Source organism: Salvelinus sp. IW2-2015, unplaced genomic scaffold, assembly GCF_002910315.2.
Source record: "Salvelinus sp. IW2-2015 unplaced genomic scaffold, ASM291031v2 Un_scaffold1192, whole genome shotgun sequence".
In the NCBI taxonomy this organism is placed as follows: Eukaryota; Metazoa; Chordata; class Actinopteri; order Salmoniformes; family Salmonidae; genus Salvelinus; species Salvelinus sp. IW2-2015.
Window position 1 is genome coordinate 441,112 of NW_019942770.1, and position 17,943 is coordinate 459,054.

Sequence of the window (17,943 nt, forward strand, 5' to 3'; positions counted from 1 at the left end):
ATTGCTTGCTATAGAGCCACCATGTGGCCAATTGAGTTTCGCCCATGGTCCTTTACCATCATGCAACTTTGCATCCTTCCAGGGCTCATCTCACAGGATTTAGCATTTTTTCACTAAATTGGTATAATAATAATAATAAATAAAGCTGCAAGCAGTGTTACCAGGGTTCAAGCTGTGGGCTTACTGTGCCACCGCCAGGACAAATTGGACACGTCGCCCTAGGATGACCTACTTTTGTACTCCTTACCACGCTTGCCAAATATCAGAACTCAAAACAGCTCATGTAATATGCTTCTGATGTACAGTGAACAAAAAATAAAACACATGCAACAATTTCAAATATTTTACTGAGTTAGTTCATTTAAGGAAAACAATCAATTGAGATAAATTAATTAGGCGCTAAATCTATAGATTTCACATGACTGGGAACACACATATGCATCTGTTGGTCACAGATACCTTAAAAATAAGTAGGGGAGCAGATCAGAAAATCAGCTGTTTGGGTGGTTGGTCTCAGACAATCCGACAGGTGAAGAAGCCAGATGTAGAGGTCCTGGGCCGGAGTGGTTACATGTTAAATAAAGGTTAAATAAAATGTTTTTTTTTTTTTTTTATCACGTGGTCTGCAGTTGAGGCCGGTTGGACGTACTGCCAAATTCTCTAAAATGACGTTGGAGGTGGCTTATGGTAGAGAAATGAGCATTCAATTCTCTGGCCACAGCTCTGGTGGACATTCCTTCAGTCAGCATGCCAATTGCACGCTCCCTCAAACTTGAGACATCTGTGACATTGTGTTGTGTGGCCTTTTATTGTCCCCGATACAAGGTGCACCTGTGTAATGATCATGCCGTTTAACCAGCTTCTAGATAATCCATCCACCTGTCAGGTGTGGCATATCTTGGCAAAGGAGAAATGTTCAGTAACAAGGATGTAAAGAAATTTGTATAAGCATTTGGCACATTTCAGGGCTCTTATTTCAACTCATGAAACACGGGACCAACACTTCACATGTTACGTTTCATATTTTTGTTCAGTGTAATTACACTGGTTGGTGTATCAATACACCCAGTCACTACAAAGATACCCAACTCCTTTGCCGGAGGAAGGAAACATGATGCCAATGGTGACTTTAAAACAGTTACAGAATTTAATGACTGTGGTAGGAGGATGGATCAACAACATTGTAGTTACTCCACAATACTAACCTAAATGACAGAGTGAAAAGGAGGAAGTCTGTACAGAATGAAAATATTCCCAAAACATGCATCCTGTTTGCAATGAAAGACACTAAAGTAATACTGCAAAAAAAATGGTGGGAAAGAAATACGTTTATGTCCTGAATACAAAGTGTTATGTTTGAGGTGAATCTAACACCTTACATTACTCTGTACCACTCTTCATATGTTCAAGCACGGTGTGGGCTGCATCCTGTTATGGGTATGCTTGTCAACTGCAAGGACTAGGGCGATAAAAACAAACAGAATAGGAGCTAAGCACAGGCAAAATCCTAGAGGGAAAACCTGGTTCAGTCTGTTTTTTCCCAACAGACACAGAGACTAATTTCACCGTTTAGCAGAACAATAACCTAAAACACAAGGCCAAATATACACTGGAGTTGTTTATCAAGACATTGAATGTTCCCTGAGTGGCCAAGTTACAGTTTTGACATAAATCTGGTTGAAAATCTATGACAAGACTTGAAAACGTCTGTCAAGCAATGATTAAAAAAAAATTCAAGTTGGTTGTTGAACAAATACTGTACAATCCAGGTGTGAAAAGCTCTTAGAGACTCACCCAGAAAGACTGATGTGGTTCTAACATGTATTGACTCAGGGGTAAAAAAAAAAAAAATACGTAGGAAAATTATTTATTTTTGTATTTCAATTTCAATAAATTTGTTTAAAAATATGTTGTCACTGACATTATGGGGTATTTGTGTGTAGATGGGCAGGGGGGAGAAGAAAAAAAAAATCTATGGAATCCATTTTGAATTTAGGATGTAACAAAATATGTAATATATCAATGAGTATGAACACTCGTACCGTACAATGGAGTTTTACAAAGTGTTGCTCCTTGAACCCCTAATTAGTAATACAACAATGAGCTGCCTTGGGATAACTCCTCCTAGGTACTGACACGCAACCGTTTTCAAACCATCCACACCGTCAACCATAGTCCCGCTTCCTGCTGAACGCGTCCATGTCAGTTCATCCAATAGAAAAGGCAATCTTCTGTTCCACATTACCTCAGTCAACGTGGAGTCTGCCGGGCGAGGGGGGGCCCCACCTCAGTCAACGTGGAGTCTGCCGGGCGAGGGGGGGCCCCGCCTCAGTCAACGTGGAGTCTGCCGGGCTGAGGGGGGCCCCGCCTCAGTCAACGTGGAGTCTGCCGGGTGAGGGGGGCCCCGCCTCAGTCAACGTGGAGTCTGCCGGGCGAGGGGGGGCCCCGCCTCAGTCAACGTGGAGTCTGCCGGGCGAGGGGGGCCCCACCTCAGTCAACGTGGAGTCTGCCGGGTGAGGGGGGCCCCACCTCAGTCAACGTGAAGTCTGCGGGGCGAGGGGGGCCCCACCTCAGTCAACGTGAAGTCTGCGGGCGAGGGGGGCCCCACCCCAGTCAACGTGGAGTCTGCCGGGCGAGGGGGGCCCCACCTCAGTCAACGTGGAGTCTGCCGGGCGAGGGGGGCCCTAACTATCTTATTCTTTTATCAACTCTGACCTACAAAGCAGGGGTCTGGTGAAAGAAGGGAATGTATCTTTACTGACACAGTCTGTCCCAGTGGTGAAGGATATGGACATGTAGCCATTTCTGATGCACATATATAGTGCACTACTTTCTGCTGGAAGGCCCAAAAGTAGTGCACTATATAGGGGTGAAGATGCCATTTCGGGACACAGTCAATTGAAGGCTTACGATAGACGGCTCCTTTGAGTGACACGACAAAATCAGTCCAATGAGATGATGTCTGAGATGCTGTTGGACCCCACCCCTCCCCCGGTAATAACCCCGGTTTGGTAAGAAGAGGCGGAGAAGAGGTGGGCGCTGGGCTCGTATTGGCTAGAAGAGGACACCAGGCCGGCGCTGGTGGTGGCACCCTGCAGGTTGCTGGTCAGGTCATCCAGGAACATAGGGGCTCTGTAATGCTGCGGGTCACCTTGGATCAGCGAGAACAGATCCAGACCTAGGTGAGACGGGACGGGGGAGGACATGGATATCACAGACATGGATATTACCAGACAAAACGTGTCATCGTTTGATCGGGCAGGACTAAGAGGTCAAAGCTCCAACTAGGTTCAGGATATTCACAGGGTTTTGCCAGAAATACTGGTTGCAGGATTCACTTCAATGCATATTCCCTCCTGATTACGGAAACAAAGACTTAGTCTGCATGTCCGTAGGGACGGTGGACAGGGGGGGGGTGACTTACTCTGCATGTCCGTAGGGACGGTGGACGGGTGACTTACTCTGCATGTCCGTAGGGACGGTGGACATAGTGGAGTGGTGGAAGGGGACTGTATAGTCAGCTAGCGAGTTCGTCAGGTAGGATGATGTGTCCAGGGCGTGTACGTTTGGCAGGCACACCGTCGATGGCTGATAGGACAGCACTCTTGAGGATTAGAAACAGTCAAGGGAGAGATCAATTAAGACACAGCGTCATCGTGTGGTTGGTTGATTTGGAGGCCATATTGACCCCTTGAAAGACTAATTAAGTGAACACACTAGTTAACTCACCCCTTGGCGTGCATCTCCTCTGTCTTGGACATGAACAGGCATCGCTTCTTGAGTGGCGGGTCAGGCTCTACCTCATCCTCGTCGTCGTCCTCGTCCTCTGACGAGCTCTCTAGGGTCAGGTCGATCACGTCTGCCTTCTTATTGGTCGAGCTGGGCTCTCTGTGGGGAGGGACCACCGCACACTGACGTGCTGGGGGGGTGGGGGGTTAAAATGTATTAAATCGACAGGTTAAAAATGGTAGTTAAGGAATTCTGCAATTCTATATGCGGGGTGTTAGGTGACTCAACAACGGATGCTCTGGGAGAATTCCACAGAAAGACGCAGTAAACTAATTCGGTCTCTAATCCGGTCTCTAATCCGGTCTCTAAAAAATGTCAATAATGTGGTTGTCTAAATACAGAAATGATGTGAAAACGTCGTGGCAGTCGTTAACCATGTGTAAACCCCAATACCGTGCGTTATATTGACTGATATGAAGCCAAAACATAGGAGGAGGTGCCGCCGTGCTAAGAACGTTCAAATCTGTGGGACGTTTTCCAGTACACACGTGCCCATTATATACTTCATAGAAGTCAGCAGGATGAGAGCGCTCTCTGTGTGTGTGTGTGTGTGTGTGTCTACGTCATTAGACATGCACCCGTCTGAGGAGTGGACATGTCTGTTTATTTTAGTGCTACGGCCTAATATTTTACTGTTGCTATGGTTACGCCTATTAGGAATTTTTGTGCCCATTATAACATTTCAAAGTGTAGTCAGCAGAATGAGAGCACTGTGTGTGTGTGTGTGTGTGTGTGTGTGTGTGTGTCTACGTCATTAGACATGCACCTGTCTGAGGAGTGTTATGGCTGTAATGTTTCTATTCATGCACTAATGTGAAACCAAACTAAGTGCAAGTCAAAAAGATAACGGTGGCTAAATGCCAGATGGTATGAATCATGAACATAAAGAGGAGTTACTGTGTGTGTGATGTAAGGATGAAACCTGTTTAAAAAGGTGTCTGCCAAGGCTGGATAGGCAGTTACTTCCTGAACCAGCTCGGCTTATATTACTTCGTAATAAAAGTCTATTTGAACTCCGAGGCTCCGGTATTTGAGAAATATTATTGACTGAATATTTCCACGACACACCTTTTTTGCGAAACCCGCCAAAAACGTTGTTCCTAATTTAGGTATACTAAAGATATTTACAGCAGCGACGGGCTCACTGTAATGGCTGGAACGGATACCGCCATCCAATGATTTATAATTATTCCCAATTCTCTAAAAATAAAAAAAGATATATATTCTGCTTGACTTACGTTCTATTTTTGGGATACAGGTTGAGGACACACTGAGGGCCTCTTTCCGTGGTCTCATGGGGCACCAGGTCCCGTCCTCCTGAAACTTGATCTCATCCACGTCGGAACAGTCGTTCAGAATCTCCATGAACAACCTGACAGAGGGACAGAGAGTTCCATGTTCCGACTTCCCTATTGACATTCCATAGAACACGACAGTTCTACACCATTCAGAGCTGTTTTTGTTTTTAAAACACCAAGGCAAGTTAGAAGATCATTACCGCTGCAATAAACCGGCCTGTAAAATCAATTGAATATTTTATTTAAATACAAAATAATCTAATGAGAAGTCTAACAGTAGTTTCCCCCTCATTGACCTGTCGATGATGAGGCTCTCGTAGGTGACATTTGTGTCACAGACAGGACACACCCAGGTATTATGATAATTATTTGAGAGAGGTACCAACCCGTCGATGATCAGGCTCTCGTAGGGGGCCTTTTTGTCACAGACAGGACAGACCCAGGTATTATGATAATTATTAGAGAGAGGTACCAACCCGTCGATGATCAGGCTCTCGTAGGGGGCCTTCTTGTCACAGACAGGACAGACCCAGGTGGGTTTCTTCTCATTCATCTGCAGGTAGAGGGCTGCGTCGAAACACTGCAGGTGGGAACAGGTGAGAGCTCGACACGGCACTGTCAGGCGCATCTTACCCAGCTGGAGAGATATGGGAGGAGAGATATGAGAGGAGGAGAAAGGGGGAAGAGAGAGGGGTAGAGAATGATAGTGAAAGAAGCAGAGTTAATAGATTTACTGATTTTTCTGCTATTAAATGATATCAAACCGACTATCAGATGCACTTGTTTCCAGCAGGTTTTTACTTACGGGGCACATGAGAGACACTCTTAGACTGGTTGTAGCAATCTCACTATCAGGGTCTGCTGTCAGCTTCTCCTTTACTGCAAGAGGAAAGACCAAGATATCAGGTGCATTACAGATTAAACACAGTAACGCGTGGAAGCAAGCGTGCATGAGCGCAAGCCTGTGACCATATGAGCGTGCGCTTACTCAGCGCTCTAGAGTGGTCTGGGTTTCTGATGCCCTTCATCCTGAGCCTCTGCAGCAGTAGAGGAGAGGTGAGCTGCCTCACCAGATACACCAACACGGAGTACGTCTGAAACACGTCAGAAATTGAATTATACGCCCGCTTGAACATCATCAGGCTATAATGCAGAAAGTTGCCACTACTAGAAATAAAATAATGAAGAGTACGTTGACCCTCAATGTTAGTTGCTTACCTTTCCGATTTCAGGTGCCCACGTTATAGAGATCTGATTGGGTACTGCAGAGGACAATCTGACCAATGAGGTGATGTTTAGAGGTCTTCCCGGTCTCTTCTGTTCCACTCCATTTTTAGGGGGAGGAGCGTAACCCTAAAACAAAACATTGCCGTATCAGCGTTACCAACTTTCGCATCAAGTTTTTCCTTTAAAAAAGGTTGAGCTTATGCTGCGACCGTTAGTGGTAGATGGTGGCATTCTGTTATTGCACCACACTATCACAAGGGGGATTTAAAACACTGATCTATCAGTAGTCTAAACTGTGGAAATTAATGGAGGTGTGAATGTTTGTCTGAAAATCTCTCCTCTCCGGTACAAGAGTTCTGCATCAGGAAGAGAATGTATTAGCTGGCAGCGGTCCTGGAGTTGAAGGGGAACTTGGGTAAATACGAAACGGCTCAATTACACTTGATGTGGACTGACAATTTTAGGAAAATAGGCACAGTGGGCTTTTTGTTTCTCTCCCTCTAAAAACAGAAATGAAATCACTGTAAATAACAAACGGTCTTTATTTACCACAGAGTGGAAGAGTGACAGCCCTTCTATATGAAAAAGGGAGTTTGTGAAACACAGAGTCCTTCTTTGCCGTCGTTAGACTGATAGATGATGTGGCAGTCAGAGTTGAGTTCTATTGTAAAGTTTAAATGGCTGGCTTTCGTGGAGATCAGACCGTTTTAAATTGGCAGGGATATTTGTGCATTTTTGACCAAATGTAAGTCATAACAAATACTTGTCACTTATAATATTCCTGTTATATGTAAATACGATACATGTGTATGTAGAGGGTTAACTTTCTTCACTAGTTCTCTTACCTTTATTTGTATTTTTTATATATTAGTATTTTTACAATTGTGTGATTAGCCTACCAGTGGGTGTAACTGTAATGTCCATTCTCTTGAGAGAAAGGATGGTTATTTTTATCCAATAATATATTTGTACCACTGTAGATGCTGTCTTTTATATTTTACAACACAGTTCTCGGATTACAGAAGTGATGGACAGCTGGAGGCATTTTGAAAACATGTTTTCAAACACGTTTTTCCATTAAGTGTAGCAGGCTGTGAACGCTTGCAGACAACGTGTCCACTGAGAATGGTAAATGACTAATTCATATATTCATTCAATACAAAAGAAGCCATCCACCCTTGATGGGCTATCAGCAGGACAATAGACTCTTGATTAATTTAGGGACATTAAACGCATTAATGGATGTTTGTGAGACATGTCACTTCACCCATCTCTTTGCACAGCCCCCCACATGCATTGTTTTCTAACCTCACCTGAATGGATCCATTTTATTTTTTATTTTTTTTATTTCACCTTTATTAATGAATGGAATGGATCCATAACAAATTACTACGGGAATAAATATCACTGAATGACAGAAATAAAGGAATAACGTAGGCTAATGAAGGCAACAAGTTGTTGCTTACTGAAACTCCCAAAGTCATCCAATTGTTATAATAGGATTTGAAGCCATAACCTACCCGCGTGTGGTCAACTATTTCAGCCCCGTTTCGCGCTACTCTGAGACAAGCATGGGGACTGGTCTTGATAAATCAAATCAGATTTTTATTTTCACAGAATCTCTGGTTGGGTATTGGTTAGACTAGAATTAGGGTGTGGAAATGTTAGGATCATTTTGCTCTTCACTCTGTCACTTGGTAGCCTAGGCCTACTCCCTACCGGTCATGTTGTACAGCGCCATATTGTCCTAATGGAAACCCTGAGGTCTATATAGGCTACTGTAAAATACACTTTTGTTTTTCTTGGAATAGAAACACCATAATATAAATAATTTAATTCAGCAAAATTTCTAACATTATAAACACAACGAATACAATAATAATTTAAAAACTAATAATCAATCCCATATAGTCGGTTCTAACAAAAAGACGATTTTAGAGTCTCTATTAACAACAGTCAAATACATTCGCGAATTCTATCGCTTTAGCCAACATGTTACGGTTTATTCATTGTTTAATTATTAAAAGGCTCCTGTTGTTATTTTGTTTTATAACTAAAATACATGACCGTATTTAAAGATATGGATGACTTGTAATGCTTACTGTAGCCTTATAAAGTAGGCCTTTACGCCAATAAGTAAGTTACGCTATAACAGCTACAGTAAACAGGACTTTTTAAGCCTACAGCTCCATGTCATGTCAAGAACTTCACTTCTCAAAGATGCCCTCTGGTGGTGGCAACAATGGCTGACCGTTAAATAACGTGCCATAGAATTCTACGGCACCACGCAAGCTGTCCTGCCGTATGATGCTACTTTAAAAAAGGAAGAACCACTATGTTAAAAAAAATAATAAGTAAGTTACCTTATGTTATTCATATAAGTACATAGAAATAAAATAATGTTTCTGAATTATATCAGGGCCCGTATTCACAAATAGTCTCACAATAGACAGTGCTGATCTAGGATCAGTTTTGGCTGTTTAGATCATAATGAATAAAATAACACAGACAGAAGGGACCTGGTCCTAGACCAGTTGAAGAAACCAGTACATACCGGAAGAGGGAACAGCTTCCCATTGACTTTAATGCAGAGACTATTAGGGTAGTTGTCTTCTTGGGGACAACTGGTTTCAGAAAGACAGAACCTAAAAAACAAAAAGGGGGATCAGAAAGAAAAACATTCCCAGAAAGCAGTTCAGTGAATCTGTTCCTGGGGCTCGATGTGTCTACATGCGTATTGGAATATTCACCGCAATCTGTACATTCTCACCTCAGCTGTATCTGAACCATATAGTCTCTTCTGCCACCTGGTAAAAAGTCCCTTTAAGAATGAACCAACACAATTAGAAACAGAACTACTATGGAATGTTGCAGGAAGACTCAGGAGGGGTGCGAGAGCAGGGTAGAGTAGGGTACAGTAGAGTAGAGCACAGTAGGGTACAGTAGAGCACAGTAGGGTAGGGTACAGTAGAGTAGGGTACAGTAGAGTAGAGCACAGTAGGGTAGGGTACAGTAGAGGTAGCAGGGTAGGATAGGGTGCAGTAGGGTACAGTAGAGTTAGCAGGGTAGGAAAGGGTGCAGTAGGGTAGGATACAAGTAGAGTTAGCAGGGTATAGCAGGGTACGCTAGAGTATAGCAGGGCACACTAGAGTAGAGTATAGCAGAGTAGGGTACGCTAGAGTGGGGTAGAATATAGCAGAGTACGCTAGAGTAGAGTATAGCAGGGTACGCTAGAATATAGCAGAGTAGGGTACGCTAGAGTAGGGTAGAATATAGCAGAGTATGCTAGAGTAGAGTACGCTAGGGTAGAGTATAGCAGGGTACGCTAGTGAGGGTAGAGTATAGCAAGGTAGAAGTATAGCAGAGTACGCTAGAGTATAGCAGGGCATAGAGCAGAGCCAAATGGAGGAGGCCATACCTGGAGATGCACACCTCCCTGACTTGTTGAGGCGTTAAGGCGAAGATGAAGTACTTATCTTGGTTGTACCTCTGAACACCACTGGCTCCTAATAAAAGACGTCACATCGTGTGACACGATGCAACAACAAACAAACATTCAGACACTTCATTGCAGTTCTTTGGTCAGTAATGTCAAGCCAGTATCCAGATTACCAGAAAGATATTATGATATTGACAACAACAATCACTGGATCTCTGACAACTTGAGACTACAGGATGGTTTCAGGTTAAAAAAAAAATGGAATAGACACCAAGAAAACAGACAGATTGAGAACCAACATGAACAAACCACACCTAATCAGAGTCTAGCAGTCATCATTCACGTCACCAGTAACATAAAGCCTGCCCAGTAATATGGTAGAGGTCCACGTAGATTGATTTACCAGAGAGACACTGACCCAGGCTGGAGGGTTTAACCAGGATGTCCAACACGTCGTAGAACGGCAGAGACTTCATCTGGATGTCTGGGTGGACAGGGGGGATGAGAGGGGCGGGCTGCTGGAGGTTCATCCTCAACTCCTTATTTGGTCTCCTCGTTGAGCACCAGCGAATCAGAGACCAGGTCAGAGTCCAGGGAGACAGGTCACCGAGGTCAGAACTCACCACGGTAACACCAACGCCTTCCTCTGCCTAGAAGAACGTTGACTTGATGGAACGCCGAGTCAGGGAGACTACCGTCTACCGCCCTGGGGTGGGAACCGTTGATTAAGTTCCTTGATTGTGGGCTGGACTGCAGAAGGAGTTCTTTAGGGGGTGCTTGCGACCGCTCGTGTTTTTCGCCCGGTGAAGCCCAGTAACACGTGTAGCTCAGACACTCCGAAACGGGATACCATGCTCTGGAAGACATGAGGATACACATGTCAACGTAAGGCAGCAATGTTCATCTGTTTAAACAGTGTAAAGAATGACGAGGCTAGTCGTCTGTTTGAACAGTGTAAAGAATGACGAGGCTAGTCGTCTGTTTGAACAGTGTAAAGAATGACGAGGCTAGTCGTCTGTTTAAACAGTGTAAAGAATGACGAGGCTAGTCGTCTGTTTGAACAGTGTAAAGAATGACGAGGCTAGTCATCTTGCCACTAAAGGAAAACTCAGGTTCTCATGCCATATTATATTTAATTCGCCGCATTTTGAAATTGTAAAATGTGTTTATAAATGGAAAACTATGTAGACTAACGAGGACGCAATTGTAAAAGCTAAATGAATACTGATATATAGCACAACTTGTCACACCTAGGCAATATATTCAAGAAAATATTTTAACAAAAGACGTTTAGAATGACTAAAGGTAATTTTATCCGTACTTGGTTATCAACTTTTTAAAAGCAAACACACAAAACATGTATTTTAGAACTTAATGGTGAACTGACATTGTGAAACTACCCAGAATACAACCATTTAGATGATACATTCAATAATACCCCCCCATGTGTGATTTGAAGTCCCATCCCTCCCACATACTACACCCACAGCCCCCACAGAGCAGAACAGGAGGAAAGCCCCCCGGCAGAGCAGAACAGGAGGAAAGCCCCCCGGCAGAGCAGAACAGGAGGAAAGCCCCCCGGCAGAGCAGAACAGGAAGAAAGCCCCCGGCAGAGCAGAACAGGAAGAAAGCCTCGGCAGACCATTATATGGGCCATGCTTGAGCACTGTTACGTGTGCATTTCCTTTTTTCTTACAATCCTTATTATATGTGACCGATAAAGAATAAGGCCAGAGTCGTTAGACCAGATCAAACTCCAACCCTGTTCCTGGAGAGCTACCCTCCTGTAGGTCTTCACTCCAACCCTAATCTAGCGCACCTGATTCTAATAATTCGCTGGTTGATAAACTGAATGAAGTTAGTTACAACTAGGGTTGGTGCAAACACCTACAGCAGGGTAGCTCTCCAGGAACAGGGTTGGAGTTAAAACCTACAGGAGGGTAGCTCTCCAGGAACAGGGTTGGAGTTAAAACCTACAGGAGGGTAGCTCTCCAGGAACAGGGTTGGAAAGTCCTAACAACTGATCAACTTGTGATCAACTTAGCTAGCAAACCTAGCGAGACTAACTCATCTGGGGTGTATTCATTACGCCTATTGTTGCAAAACTTTGACACGTACAATCACATATTTGTGATCATTGTTGAGTGGCCCTTGCAGCATACAATCTCAAATATGTGATTGGTACAGTAGCAACAGAACGCACGACGCAAATAACGCTGACAAAAAACCCGAACCATTAAGTAATTGACCTAACAGCTAAACTTGTTTACAATGTACCACATCTCTGGTGAGCACAAGGGACTAATGTAATGTTTAGAAAATAAATGTGTCAGCTAAGCTAACAGCAGCTACATTCTTTATGATGGCAGCCATGTTTGTTTATATATTTGACAAGTCAAAACTCCCTAATCCCAGAATGCCATTCACTATAATGCCGCATTCAAAACAACTGGGAACTTGGAAATCTCCGACTGCTTAGATTTCGAAAATAACTGGGGAAAATTGATTGGAACGGTCGTCCAACTTGGAATTTAAACTTTGTAGAGCTCCGACCTGAAGAGCACTGATGTCATGATTTTACCCCCCCCAGAGTTCCCGGTTGTTTTGAACGAGGCACAAGACGCAAATAAACAAAGTCAAATATGGCTGCGCCCATTACTCCAGAAAATATCAACTTAGTTTGGCCACTTTCAGCAAATTACAAATCTGCACGTGAACATGACTTGACAAGTTTTTCTTCAGTTTTTGACCAATCGCAAAGTAAATAAAAAGTTATATACACCTCACAGATCAACCAAAACCTACTGAGCCGTAGCGCAAAAAGAGTTGACAAATGGTTGAAACCATTTTAGTGGGGTTTGTGTGTAAGGGGGATCAGTTCATTTGTGGGGGGATTTCAGGTGCATGTGGGGTGGAAATGGGGGAAGATATCGTGGGGGGATATGACGGAGGAAATATTACTGTGATGGGGGGGGGGGGATTTAAGACTAAATGGGTGGCAAACAGAAGTTAATAAACTGAATAAAAACAAAACCCCTGGAAATTGATACCCGGGCTCCATTTCTGAAATAAAAACAGAAGAAATGTAATTAACTTTTGTTATTGCTTAATTTGTAACACAATCTCGCCGTTCAGTTTGATCATTTGGCCAAATGGTTGTTGGCTAGGGAAAACATGATTTGATTATTTCAACAAACTTTAGCCTAATGTGTAGAATAATGTCGACTAAAGGGCACAATTTGCGTTGTTACATTACATCGACTTTTCCCAGGAATATACTATCTAGTTAGTAATACTTGGCAGTTTATATTTGTGAACACGCTTTGGAAGGAGAAAGGTAACTGGTACACCCACGTAACATCCAGCCCATAGATGGCGCCAAAGCATAAACCTAGATAATTCTGTGTAGCTCCATTGTTTAAGATAAAAATGTTATCTACAACCTCGATTCACTCATACCACGGTCTCTGGTTACAATATAGCTGATTACACGCACCGTTCAATCTGATCACACGCACAAAGGACCTCACTTTGTTGCTTACATGACTTTATCCACCACCCTGTTCTCATCATCCTGCGCCTCGACCAGGCTAAAACCTCTCCAAACCATATTACTAACCGCGTTGGATGAGAAATCTTCCTCACTTGGTGACGAGGCAGGCATCTGTAGGCTACTTGTCCAGTGGTGATAAATTAAATGAATTTAAAAATGAAGTACAAGTATTTGGGATGTCAGCCTTAGCCTGGATATGTAATACATGCTCATACTCCGCTCTCACTTGTTTACCACTATTGTATCAAATACACCGGATTAAGGCCTCAGGTTTACCGCCCTCTCACACGGACAGCCCCTCAGACAGGCTAATACCAAAGCCTCTTTCAGATAATAATACAAGTCATATAGATGACAATAATAATTATACAATAATACTATAGATACTCACTGCTACTACTACTATAGGAAGAAAGCTGTATAAAGCCGCATATGAAGCAGACTTTGCGGTATTGATACGTTGAGGGGTGTAGAGAATAGCGGCAAAATGCAACAATCAAATTCAGGAACAGCAGCATTGAATTCTGGTACCGCGTGTAAAAACGACTCACGCTGTAAGGGCCGTTATTAATATTTCGAATTTACGCGGGACGAGTTTAATAACAATATACATTTCTGGAAGAAAATCGGGACTTCACTCCACTTTAGGAGCATGGAAGATGCGATCATTTATAGACATGCAGTTTGTGCCACATACTTTGCAGACTACTCAGATTGGAATGACAACGCATGGAAACCATACAATTAAAAATATTCTACAACTTCCATTTATAAACCCAAAAGCTTTTAGGTAACGTTGAAGAGCGCTGAGTAAACTGTTTTTTTTTTTTGTTTGTAAGCAAAACGTTTTTCAACAGAATCGGTAAATAAATAAACCTCTGAATCGATTGGTGGCTAGTTAACGTTGGCTAGCTAGCTATACAAGTTAGCTTTCATGTAACTAACTAAAATATCTTATTTGATTATTCTATTACATTACAGTAATGTTTGCAAAGTAAATAATGGCGGCCTGAAAAACCTTGTCTACAAGCTCAAATCCTCTGAAAGTCTGAAAGTACCCGGCCTTATTCTATACCCATGTGTAATTAGCCAACAGCTGTCCATATCTAGCTAACGTAGCTAGCATACACTGGAAATAATAGTAACGCTAGCTAGCTAGCAATGCTAGTTCACACATTTTGAATGTCAATATAGCTAACAGATCATATGTTGCCTGTTATATGCAATAAAACGATGTTTAGCTATATTAGCTAGTTACTAAACTATTTAGTGATATGGCTTTACAAACCCGATGGCTAATTGTTGTTAGGAAGCGGCATGTTAACTAGGTAAAACAGACATGCCTCATCCCACAGTTTATACATGTTTTTTCCGTCTACATAAAGCAAAGTCCAGCGCCTGTAAACCTTAAACGGACACTACACATTTATAAAATAGCGAAATCAATCCTTGTGCGGCAGCCTATCGTTATTGTTTGCCTACCCGTAGCTCCTCAAATTCCGCCACTTTCTCGTCGGTCGGACGGTAGACCTCCACGTCATGTGACAGGGGGTTTCTTCTTCTTCGATGGGGTTTAACGGCGGTTGGCAGCCAATGTTAATGGTTGCATTACCTCCACCAGCTGGACGAGGTAATGAATAAGAAACTACGGCTACAGTCCAAACACTTTAGACACACCCTCAGCCCTCAAATTAAGTGGACACTCCCGATGACGTTCAATGACGTCTGACGAGTATACACTTGCAGGGCGAGAGAGGAAGGATTTTTTTTTTTTAAATGGATCCCCCTTGCCCGGAAATTCGTCACTCGTTCATCACGCAATGATTGTGTTTTCAGGTAGCTTGTGGATGCTTTATAGGCGTTGCAGTCAGGTATGATTGCATGTCTACTTATATTAGATATATAATTATTAATATACTATTAATATATATATATAATTTTTAAGTCTGGGATTTTAGAATTACTTCATATAAGGTCTGTGTTTGGTATAGTCTCACCCTGGCGTGATGTTTTGATTACCTGGTCTGTGTTTGGTGTCGTCTCACCCTGGCGTGATGTTTTGATAACCATTTAATTCTCTCTCAGATAAGGTGAGTTTTATCAATATATGCACCTCAATTTGCTCTCAACAATTCTAAATGCTAATTAACAACAGATAAGACCTCAGCAAGACTACAACTTCCTGCAGGAAGCTCCTGCACGTCATCTCTACCCGACACTGTTAGCTACCGTTCACCTGCGAGATCAGAGACCTGTGTCCAATCCATGAACTTCTTATGTCCCCGCCATGTTTAGACTTGACCATTCGTTCATGCAGCTTTAGTATTCTGATCAGAGTTCTGATCATGGATTTCCGAACACGTCATGCATCTACATGTAAATGTGTCCACTGTGTCCGGATTCCCTTTTCCCGCGTTATATTCAAATGCCATTATGCATTCTACAAACGGTGGAATAGGCATAATATGATAATAACACAACAACAACTGATGGCAGTAGCTAACTACTGTAGCTAACTAGCCAGCTACCCTCTGTAGCTAACTACTGTAGCTAACTAGCCAGCTACCCTCTGTAGCTAACTACTGTAGCTAACTAGCCAGCTAACCTCTGTAGCTAGCAAGCAACGCTAAAGGGTTTGTAAAATAGGTTAGCATAACTCAAGTCAAACCCCCCCAAAAATTCTACATATTAGCTAGCTGGCTGGCATTTATGAGTCCAGCGAACACGCTCCTCACATGCCTAGGAACTTGTTTTCTCCAATGTTAATGAAAAAGTGCCTCTCGGTCTCAAAACACACGTTTTCTGAAGACTTGTAGGAGGAGTGCTGATGACATCGCCCGCTGTATGCGCATTTCGGTAGCTTGATTTGAGTCCAGACAGAGGTGAAATCTGCACACAATCTGCACGCATCCTTGACCACCACCTGAAGTGGCCAGCCAGATCTGAACACAATCAGACCATCTAGACCCGTCTTTTCAATGCAGTCTTCGTATTCTAAAAGCAGAACTCGAACGTAAGTGTCAAGTTTAGACACAACCAGTCTTAGCTAGCCACTGACTACACTTTAGTTTGCTAGTTAGCAGTGCAGTAGATAAACAAATAATTTTGTTTAACTTAGCCTAGATAATTGTTGTACAGTATGTCGTGTCCAATCCATGAACTTCTTACGTCCCATTTCTCTGTCTTAGCTAGCCACTGACTACACTTTAGTTTGCTAGTTAGCAGATCAGCAGATAAAAAAAAATGCTTTTGTTTTACTTAGCCTAGATAATTGTTTGTACAGTTTGTCGACTTTGATGTCTATTTCCAGTGGCAACCCGTCATTCAGAGCCCCACCTGTTTTTGTTAATTTGTGTCACATATCAGTTTGCAAACAATGTAAAAACAAATTTATGTGAGTGAATAAAGTCACATACAAACATGGCCTCTTTCTTGTTTTCTTGAGTAAGGCAGCTCCAACATGCAGGTGTTTCAGCCTAGCTCAGTGCTTTCTGTGGTGGCATTTGTATTTATTATGGATCCCCATTATTTCCTGCCAAAGCAGCAGCTACTCTTCCTGGGGTTTATTATAGATCCCCATTATTTCCTGCCAAAGCAGCAGCTACTCTTTCTGGGGTCCAGCAAAATGAAGGCAGTTTATAAAATACAATGGTGGGGTAGTCAGAGGAAATTACAGAGTGTAGGCATTGGTAATATTCTCTAGTTGCGCCGTGAAGCTGGTTGAGAGAATGCCAAGAGTGCAAAGCTGTTATCAAGGCAAAGGGTGGCTATTTGAAGAATCTCAAATATAAAATATATTTTGATTTGTTTAACACTTTTTTTGGTTACTACATGGTTCCATATGTGTTATTTCATAGTTTTGATGTCTTCACTATTATTCTACAATGTAGAAAAATAAAATAAAAACCCATACAAAAATCCACAAGGAGTGTCAGTAGAAAACACATTTGTTTAAGCAAGTCAACCATATCAGCTATGTTTTTTTTWAAAGGCAGTAATTGAGACTGAACAAACTGTTTTGCTGCCAGACAAGGCTCCGCTGTAACAGTGGTAAGGATTCACTTCATTATTCTGAATAGAAAGCTCTGCTGTTGGGACAGCTTTATGTCGACCCTAACAGTTTGTGGGCACCGTTTGTCACCGTTATAGTGCAGTAAATGTATTGTTTAGTGTTGTGTTGTATAGTGGTTTGCTATCATGCGTAATGTTTTTTTAATTTATTTTTAATTTGCCCCACCAAGATTTACTTGCTAAAATCGCCACGGTTTATTTCAGACCTTACGGCATTTTTCAAGAATTAGCATAAGCATTAAAAGGGAAAAAGACCACTAGAAGTCTGGCCATGTGGAGAAGACCACTATCAGTCTGGCCATGTGGAGAAGACCACTATCAGTCTGGCCATGTAGAGGAGACCACTATAAGTCTGGCCATGGGCCATGTGGAGGAAGACGACTAGAAGTCTGGCCATGTGGAGTAGACCCCTATCAGTCTGGCCATATGGAGAAGACCACTAGAAGTCTGGCCATGTGGAAGAAGACCCCTATCAGTCTGGCCATGTGGAGAAGACCACTAGAAGTCTGGCCATGTGGAGAAGACCACTAGAAGTCTGGCCATGTGTGGAGGAGACCACTATCAGT

At 42.7% G+C, this 17,943-nt stretch overlaps 1 protein-coding gene across 1 annotated transcript; it reads right to left on the reverse strand.

The window, feature by feature from the left end:
• Positions 1–330: 330 nt before the first annotated feature.
• Positions 331–10,477, reverse strand: LOC112069995 (E3 SUMO-protein ligase PIAS2). The gene is made up of 12 exons (XM_024137393.2): positions 10,157–10,477; positions 9,733–9,820; positions 9,085–9,135; positions 8,869–8,959; positions 6,306–6,440; positions 6,076–6,181; positions 5,893–5,966; positions 5,564–5,724; positions 5,028–5,161; positions 3,730–3,919; positions 3,462–3,604; positions 331–3,178 (listed from the first exon to the last, which is right to left on the reverse strand). The coding sequence occupies exons 1-12, from the start codon at positions 10,281–10,283 to the stop codon at positions 2,943–2,945; spliced, it is 1,536 nt and encodes a 511-aa protein (XP_023993161.1). The 5' UTR covers positions 10,284–10,477; the 3' UTR covers positions 331–2,942.
• Positions 10,478–17,943: the final 7,466 nt, after the last annotated feature.

What these genes read in the sequence shown, in the direction of transcription:
- LOC112069995 (XM_024137393.2), bottom strand. Translation starts at nt 10,283, where the DNA reads ATGAACCTCCAGCAGCCCGCCCCTCTCATCCCCCCTGTCCACCCAGAC. An exon ending in AGACCACTCTAGAGCGCTGA is followed by an intron (nt 5,967 to 6,075) that starts GTAAGCGCACGC and finishes TTCCTCTTGCAG; the next exon opens with TAAAGGAGAAGCTGACAGCA. An exon ending in GAGAGCCTGATCATCGACGG is followed by an intron (nt 5,162 to 5,563) that starts GTTGGTACCTCT and finishes TCCCTCTGTCAG; the next exon opens with GTTGTTCATGGAGATTCTGA.